At 35.1% G+C, this 9510-nt stretch overlaps 1 protein-coding gene across 4 annotated transcripts in view; it reads right to left on the bottom strand.

The window, feature by feature from the left end:
* LOC109055070 (membrane-associated guanylate kinase, WW and PDZ domain-containing protein 2) overlaps positions 1 to 9510 on the bottom strand; it is a 63557-nt gene extending 54047 nt beyond the window's left edge. For 2 of the 4 annotated variants that reach the window (XM_042730057.1, XM_042730058.1), the window contains exon 1: positions 9270 to 9508. In XM_042730057.1, the coding sequence (XP_042585991.1) occupies positions 9270 to 9352 (83 nt within the window). In that variant the 5' untranslated portion in view covers positions 9353 to 9508. Of the gene's footprint in view, positions 1 to 9269 lie in introns of all 4 variants that reach the window. The other 2 variants (XM_042730056.1, XM_042730059.1) reach the window with 2 other exon arrangements.

Raw genomic sequence — 9510 nt, 5'->3', positions numbered from 1 at the left:
CCACTGGCTTTTTAGAGACTGCTGAATTCATTATCACTGGAAGTGTTTAAGTGTCACATTGTAGGTGTTCAAAGAAAAGCATCATTGGAATGCAGACTTTTATGGAAAGAAATCATTAAAGCAATAGTTCACCCAATTATAAAAATTTGCTTAAAATTTACTCAAGATGTAGATGAGCTTGTTTCTTTATCAGAACAGATTTAGAGAAATTTAGCATTACATCAGTTGCTCACCAGTGGATCCTCTGCAGTGAATGGGTGCCGTTAGAATGAGAGTCCAAATAGCTGATAAAAATATCACAATAATCCACAAATAATCCAAACTCCAGTCCATCAGTTAATGTCTTGTGAAGTGAAAAACTGCATGTTTGTAAGAAACAAATCCATGATTAATATGTTTTTAACTTCAGCCTCAGGTTAAGATCCAGTCATCTTGTCTGACTCAGGAGAGAAATAGGTACACATCAAGCACCGTTTACAAGCCAAAACAGTTCTTAACAAGAGGTTAAGTTATATTGTTTTTGTCTGACTCAGGAGAGAAATAGGTAAACAGTTCTTAACAAGTATTTCATTGGATTTTGATGTGAGAAGACAACAGAGCATGGACTTTTTTTTACCGGAGCAAGCGTTATCTTGGATTATGTACTCATATTTTGGCCAGAAACAACAGTTTAAAGTTAAAATGCCTTGATGATGGATTTGTTTATCACAAATATACAGTTTTTCACTTCACAATATGTTAATTTATCAGTTAGAGTCATGTGGATTACTGTGATGTTTTTATCAGCTGTTTGGACTCTCATTCTGACGGCACCCATTCACTGCAGAGCATCCATTGGTGAGCAAGTGATGTAATGCTACATTTCTCCAAATCTATTCCACTGAAGAAACAGACATTTTTTGGTGAACTATTCCTTAAAACTTTTAAAATTGTAGAAAGGTAAATCTGGGTTAGATGGAAACAGCCAGCCATTTCGAGGCACGTTCATTACTATGAACCCAAAGGACACAGGGGGATAAAAAATAAAGATGAGTAACTTCTTTTGGCCGGTGAAGATAAACAGGGGCTCCAGGCTTGTGACACTAATTAGAAGGTGATTAAAGCAATAAAGAGATTTATCAGTTCAGACGCCGCTAAGAGAGAAAGAGAAAAACCTGAGATAAAACAGCAAAGATTCATAACATTTAATGATAATGTAATTATAAAACTTGAGGCTATTATACTGGAGGCTTGAGTAATACTGCAATGAACCTGCACTGAAAGCTGTCAAAAACAGAAATTAAAGGTGCTGTATGTAAGATTTTGACTTTACTAAAGCATAAAAATACCATAACATTTTCGCAGATATTTAAGAAACATGCTAAGTAAAACATACTTGCTTATCTGAAAATTAATACTACAGTCAGTTATTCTCCTTTGAAAATGTGTGTTCCGGAATCTCGGACTTTGTTTTGGTTTGTGAAACCCACCCACTGCCAGTTTACCCAATTGTATTTCAGCATCCCGGGTTCCCAGTTGGCGAAAAACACAGGGTATTTCATTCATCGTCAAGTGCATCATCAATCTGGTTACCTACATGTGCATCAAGTCTTAGGAGGAGGGACCAGGTGAAAAAAAACCCTCTCCAATAGTTTGAATTTGGACTGCAATACCTAGTTCAACCACTCGGTGTCAATCCTACATACAGCACCTTTAAAGGGATACTCCATCCCAAAATGAAAATTTTGTCATTAATCACTTACCCCCATGTCGTTCCAAACCCGTAAAAGCTTTGTTCGTCTTCGGAACACAGTTTAAGATATTTTGGATGAAAACAGGGAGGCTTGTGACTGTCCCATAGACTGCCAAGTAAATAACAGTGTCAAGGTCCAGGAAAGTATGAAAAGGATCATCAGAATAGTCCATCTGCCATCAGTGATTCAACTGTAACGTTTTGAAGCGACGAGAATACTTTTTGTACACAAAGAAAACAAAAATAATAACTTTATTCTACAATTCCTCTCCTCTGTGTCTCTCCAAATCAGCGTGGTGCCATTTTGGCAAATCTGAGCAGTACGCAAGCGGCGTATGCTCTTCTGTGTCAGCCGCGCTGCGCCGATGCGCTGTTTGCTTTCAAATCAAAGCGTAAATACACATAACAAGCATATCCTTGTGGCATGGCTGCCACAGAAGAGCGTACGCCGCTTGCGTACTAGTCAGATTTAAGTGATTAATGACAACATTTTCATTTTGGGATGGAGTATCCCTTTAATGATGGACATGAATTACATGACAGACATGATCATTTTCTGCTGTATATATTTAATGAGACAATGTGTGTTCAACATGCTTTTTGCCATAAAATATTGTTCAAAATATTTTTGTGAGCAATATTTTTGTTAAATGTATAGTTATGTTTTATCAGTTATACATTTGTTTAATTTTATGTTGCTCAGTTAATGTTATTTAGTGTTACAAGTTGTAGATTGGTGTTCTGAACATGTTTATCAGCCATTTTTTTATTTAAAGGTCATTAATGATAAACATCAAGTCATCCTCTGACCTTCTATTTACCACCTGTATTATTATGGCTGTATATTTTGGTATAAACATTATTTCAGTTAGCGAAAGGGTCAATGCCGTTCCGCAAATCTTGGAGCCACCGCCTACAATAAACTGTAGTCTCAACTGAGACATGCCCAGATTATGAAAGTAAAGAGAAGAGAGTCTCAATTACATGAGTGTCTTATTGGATTCCACACTCAATCAGTCAAAGAGTGCAAAGAATTTTTAAAAATGAGAGACAAACAGACAGCAACAGACACAGAATGAAGATGTATTACATTACAAAAGCATTAAATTCCAAAGAACATAAATGTTGTTTATCAAAGAAGAATTTCATAATGATAGAATGCATCCATAACAGCAATAAAACTATTCACCAAGACAGAAGACAATAACAAATCTCTGTGTCAGGCTGTCAACAAACCACAGTAGGTAAACCGTAAGCTATCTGCTGCATACATCTATTTTAACAGAAATAAACAAAAGCTGCAAGGTGAATACTGCACCTGTATGATCTGACTAGGCTTCTGCTCAACAATCTAGAACATTTATTCCAGTCAATGCTGGAAAAGCACCTCATTCGTATGAGAAACACCTTGCTCTGATAGGAATATCACTCAGTGTGAAATACACATCTGTGTTTGGGCAGACTGATTGTTATGCAGGCTGGGGACAAAAGTGAGGAAGACAAAGGAAACAAATCTTTGCATTTCACCTTGCAAGTTTTCTCCTTTACAGAGTCTGTGATGAATCAGTTTAACTCAGTTATCTCCATCTTGTTTGCTTATCCTTGTTGTATTAGTGTTGGTAAGCATGACAACTCTGCACAGTGACTGAGAAGGGAATTTATGTTCCTTCACAGAATCCTCAGAGACCAGAAGTCCAATAAAGCTTTGATTCCTTTCTTGATACCTTATTTTCCAAGGGTCCAAAAATATTCATTTTATATTTGAACATCAGAAATTTCAATACATGACTGTCCAAATTTACACACTAACTATGTTTACCCTTGTGAAAAAAAATACACTGTAGCATACTGGAAATAATATACTTATATAAATAATATACTTATAATTTCTTAGTTTATCTCTCCTAAAAGTGTACACAATGAGCCTCTCAAGCACCATTAAAGCATATACAGCGGTCTGCTCACCCAAAGAAATGCAATATATGACATATACACTGCACTATATCAAAAGTGATATTGCTATATATGTTACTCTACCTATAAGGTATACTGTAGTTAGGATGACATGCCACCTTTGCAGTAAGTCAGTTTGTGAAATTTTATCCCTGAAAAGTGGAAGCGTTTACGAACAGCAGCAACTCAGCAATGAAGTGTAAGACCACGTAAAGTCACAGAGAGCAGGTCACCCTATTGCTGAGGCACATTGTGCATAAAAGCTTTATTTTTGTAATTCTGCTAAGTGACACTAGTAGCAAGAAAGAGCATATTTCCTTTAACTGATTGTGTGCCACATATTGCTTTGTAAAGCTTTTACAATGTCATTTAACAAGGGTCTTAAAGCTACAACAGCAAAAACAGCACATTTATGGGCAGTTTTAGTAAGAGAAATTTTAACTAACATGTGGACCTCAGGGAAAATGTAAAATGGTCAAAACATTTAAAGGTCCACTATCAGTGATCTTATATGTAGCATCATGAAAAATCATGTTTTCACCAGTGTTGTTCTAGTCACAGTCACTGATGACCAGGGCTGAGAAATAACGGAGAAACTGTAATGGTATAACGTATTTAAAATATAAAATATGAATAACTGTATTCAGTTACAATTAAAATAATTTGCAATTACAGTTACATTCAAAAAGTAGCCTATTTAGATTTCTGAATGGATTACTTAGAATTTTTCACTTACCACAATAATTTCCATTTACATCAAAATATATTGTGCACAACAGGCTAACGCATTACTAAGAAGAAGAATGTAGGCTTTGGCATAACTTTAATAACTTGCATTTGAGCAGTTATGTCACCCCTTCCCAGTCCTAACCTGTATTTGACTGCTCTGAGCCCTAATCTTACATCACCCTCCATGGAGAGACTTGCTGGAGGCCAGCCAGCCTGTGCATCTTAAATTACAAACGACCTCCAAACGAACCTGAGCATCCACACAGCCTATAGACTGCTGGAGAACGTCTGGATGGTAACACATCTTGCATGTAATCACTCTCCCGCACCCTCGGACACGGGCTGCATTAAACTCTGTGATGCTCAATCCTGCCCAAATCTGGGCCACTAGTGTAGCAGACACATGGACAGCCGTGACAGATTTAAAAATAAAAGATTAAATGTGAGTGGGCTGAAAAACACATGCCAAACATTCCCAAAAACAGCCTACACACATACACACACCCCCACATTTGACTTAATGCCCATAAAGCTCAATGCAATCAGGGTAGGGAATAAATGTGCTACTATAAATTTAATAAGGGTACATAAAATCATGTACACTACCATTAAAAAGTTTGTCACTGGTAAGATTTTTTGTAATGTTTTTGAAAGATGTAACTTATGCTCACCAAGGCTGCATTTATTTGATTAAATTGTGAAATATTATAATTTAAAATAGCTGTTTTCTATTTTATATGTTTTAAAATGTAATTTATTCCTGTAATGGCAAAGCTGTTTATTCAGCATCATTACTCGTCTTCACTGTCACATGATCCTTCAGAAATCATTCTAATATACTGATTTGGTGCACAAAAAACATGATTATTATTAATGTTGAAAAAGTCAATTTTTTTCAGGGTTCTTTGATAAAAGGAACATTCAAGAACAGCATTTAATTGAAACAGAAATCTTTCGTAACACTAAATGTCTTTACTGTCACTTTTGATCAATTCTTGCTCTATAAAAGTATTATTTAAAATAATAAAAAATTGTATAAATATATATATATGTACATAAAATGTAATGGTAGTTAACACTGTCAAAAGAGCTGACAAAGAGCTGATGTTTCTTTACAAAAAATTATCCGTCCCAAAAATAGATGGAAAAATACAGCAAAGTACTTCAAAGATTCAGTCATAGATCAAAAGTGACAATGCGAAACGACATGCTTGAACGCTTATAATTGTGTTTTTTTTTTTTTTTTTTTTTTTTTTGTCGAATGGCCTTTATTGTCAGAGATAAAACATAATTGTCTCAGCATGATGGGCAAAGACCAAAAACAAAAGTATGACGGAACAAAACGTTTGTGTGGGAGTGGTGATTGTCTATAGAGATAGAGCGAGAGAAAAACCAGGATGTTGACATAACATAAGGGAGATGAAAAATGACCCAAACACAAGAAAAAAAATGTCTAGGTATATTGTGACATGACTAAAGACTCTAAAGCTAGATGATGACAATGACATGATATTGGAGAAAATAAAACCATCACAAATCATAAATCCTGAGTTGTGTGTAAAAGTACTAGAAGGACAAAAATAAGAGGAGATTGAGTTTGTATAGATGAAAGGTCAAAGGAGAAACAGACAGAGAGATAGAAAGAGATGGAAAAAAAGACAGGAAGAGAGGCTTGGCCTCAGAGAGTCCCAGCATGCTCGGCTAGGTCACAGTGCAGTAACCCGAGTGGGAAAGATGTGCTGAATCAGATGCCATCGCTGAAGGTGACCCTCCATCGCTCCCTTCTGAGCTCTCTCTCCCCACCAGCCTCCTTTTCTCTCCTTTCGCCCCGCCTCCTCATTCTTCTTCAGTCCCTTACCCCTCTGTTCCTCCCTCCTCAACCATGTCTTGCATCCCTCGCTCTTCTCCTCCTCACTGATATTGATCCCTGCAGCCCTCCCTCTCTCCTCCTCAGTGCAGCCTACAGCTCAAGGCTGTGTGTGGTTCTCTTGTAACAATTTTACAGCGACACGCTTTTGCCCTACCTGCTATCAATATCCATATAACCGGGACCGATCCATCACCGTTCAGAATTATATTTGTGTTGTTCCAAGCAACAGACATGTCAAGGTCCATTTGGTCTGGATAATGAAGCGAGAGGAACTATGGTCCAAGTATTGACTCTTCGGTTAAATAGTGGGAAGATAAAGAACAATACAATCTCATTGCACCACACTTCACTGACCCAAGTTAAGTTGTAGGTGTTCAAAAAGTTTGGTTCATTGATTGGTGTATTTTGATAGTTTTACTAAATTTTTTGCCCTTGGGGGTAAGGGGATGCCTTCTCGGCGTACGCTTTTCTGTATCAGCTGACACAGAAGTGTGTAAACTGCTTAAATTATTCATTCATTTATTCATTCATTCATTTTGTTGTTGTTCACACCACATTACTATTTTTCTAAGAAACAATAAAAGATATTGGCAAACTTAACAGCCTCTAATTGCTGCATGTTTTAGTTGGATGGAAAAGAGCAGCATAAACACCCCTCAAAGTATCTTAATTTGTGTTTTATAGGAAAAAAAGAAAAACATTAACATGAGGTTTAGAACACGGTGACAGCATTTTCATTTCTGGATGAACTAATTGTAAAAAAGCTGGTTTAAAATAAGTTTTCTTTAAGAAATTGCTAGTGAATTCCAATGAATTACAAAGAAATGGCAAGTAACAGAATTAAATGTGAATTTTTAAAGCAGAAAGACTAAAATGGTATTTTTTTTGTAAATGAATATGAATATGAAAATGTACTCGATTAGTAATCTTTTTTTTAAGTTTAATGTGACATCACTTCCTTTACAATGACCTTCACAGTTTCTCACATAATATGCCTGATGTTGATTGCATTAGACATCTGAGACTTAATAAGCTGAAATAGATTAGCAGATTGTGATGGTCTTGTAATGCAAACAGTGAGCTCAAAGAAGCAGAATTGTCTTGCAGTGCTGTCCTACACAGCAAGGGTAAACTGCAGCATCCTCACATCTCCCTCTCCTTCAACCACACCTTCTACACATCACCTTGAATATGCATGAAGTGAAGTGTGGACTGTGCATATAATCACACAATTAACAACCGTGCACAATACATGCTCTGCACAGAGGATCAGAATCATCTCATTAGCAGACGCTCTATCAGATGAACTCAAATGAAGCAATATTCAGACAGCCTCAATAAGATGATTATAAGTAACTGGCCAGAAGTTGGATTGATAATTTGAAATTGAGAAGGTGAGGAGAGGCTAGCGTTAGTACACACACAACCATATGTTCACACACACATACACACAGCCTGTAGTGTGTGAAGTGAGTGTTTCTCAGGGGTTCGGGATAGGGAATATTGCAATTGTTGCTTTCTTCAGACTTCTGCCTCATCCTCCCTCTCTCTTTCTCATATTAATGAATGATTCATAACTGTTGGATAACCTTGACTGCTCCCTGAGCCTTCAGCAATGCACTGTTGTGAAGTCTGGGTCACAACATTCATTATTTCAGAAGCACATCGGGACAGACACACCCAAACACACACACCTCAACACCTCAGCATCTCTCTGCATGTTTCTTTGGCACGTACACCAGTCACGTACTAATGACTATGATTCAAAGTTACATAAACAAAGAAAGTTATATAAAATCATCGTTCAAACCCAATGAAATGCAAAGACACGCATCAAGTTGATGACATGCAAGACAGTTAAACCACAAACTAACAGATTCACAACATCAACAATACATTTTACATTTGTGTGAAAACAAACAAGCTAAATAAATTCAGCCTATGCATGTCTGGATTAATCTAAATAAGCAGATAAAGGTAAATAATAAATAACTGTACTAACAAATGAAAGAGTTATTGAAATTAATAAATAAATTATATATATAATTATATATATATATATATATATATATATATATATTTGATGTACTGTACTATACTAACAAATAACAAAATTACTGAAAGAAATAAATAGATAGATAGATAGATAGATAGATAGATAGATAGATAGATAGATAGATAGATAGATAGATAGATAGATAGATACATCACATTAATTACCCTATCATTAACAGTTATTTATACAAATAGTTTTATTATTAGTATATATATATATATATGTATATATATATATATATATATATATATATATAGATAGATAGATAGATAGATAGATTTACACCTCACATTAATTACCCTGTCATTAACAGTTATTTATACAAATAGTTTATTATTAGTATATATATATATATATATATATATATATAGATATATATATATATATATATATATATAGATAGATAGATAGATAGATAGATAGTAAATAATAATGATAATAATAATATACTGTGTATAATAAACTGTTTTATGATCTATAAAACAAGTAACTGTTAATGATATGTAAATTAATATAACACTAAAATAATAATAATACTTAATCTATAACAAATATTTAGAAAGAAATAGTATATTATAGTATAAAAATGAAGTCCACATTTATCAAAGAACAAATTTGTACAAACAGCTGTTATATTTTTACTTCATTAAGTAATTATCTAGACAAAAAATACTAAACAAGGAACATTTGTGAACAAATGGTGACTTAGTCTAAAATTAAAAAAGCATATATATATAGATAGATAGATAGATAGATAGATAGATAGATAGATAGATGAGTGAAAATGAATCAGAACTAACATATGTAGCATAAACTGTTGTATTTGGCAACCACAAACTCAACGCATCTTTCTATCTCGCGTCTCTCCCACACCCACATTTACAGTCCAAACATTCAGACATCACGGATATTTAGCAGAAAACACTCACCTGCACTGCCGCTGACACACACACATTCTTTTCAAACAATTCAGCCGTGCAAAAATCATCCGTTTAAACGCGTCTATATACATTGATAAAAACTAGATTTGACCCCGACGGTCAAACTCCTAAAAATAATTCCTTGCTGTTAATTATTTGGAAGGATGCTGCGAGATCTATAACTTTCTGCGACTTCTAAATGTTGCTGTCTAGAGAGAGCACTATCCGCTCGCAGATGAGACGCGCGCCA

Source organism: Cyprinus carpio, chromosome B8 (assembly GCF_018340385.1).
Source record: "Cyprinus carpio isolate SPL01 chromosome B8, ASM1834038v1, whole genome shotgun sequence".
Lineage (NCBI taxonomy): Eukaryota > Metazoa > Chordata > Actinopteri > Cypriniformes > Cyprinidae > Cyprinus > Cyprinus carpio.
The sequence above is the reverse complement of the archived record's forward strand: the minus strand, read 5'-3'. Positions and strand labels throughout refer to the sequence as shown.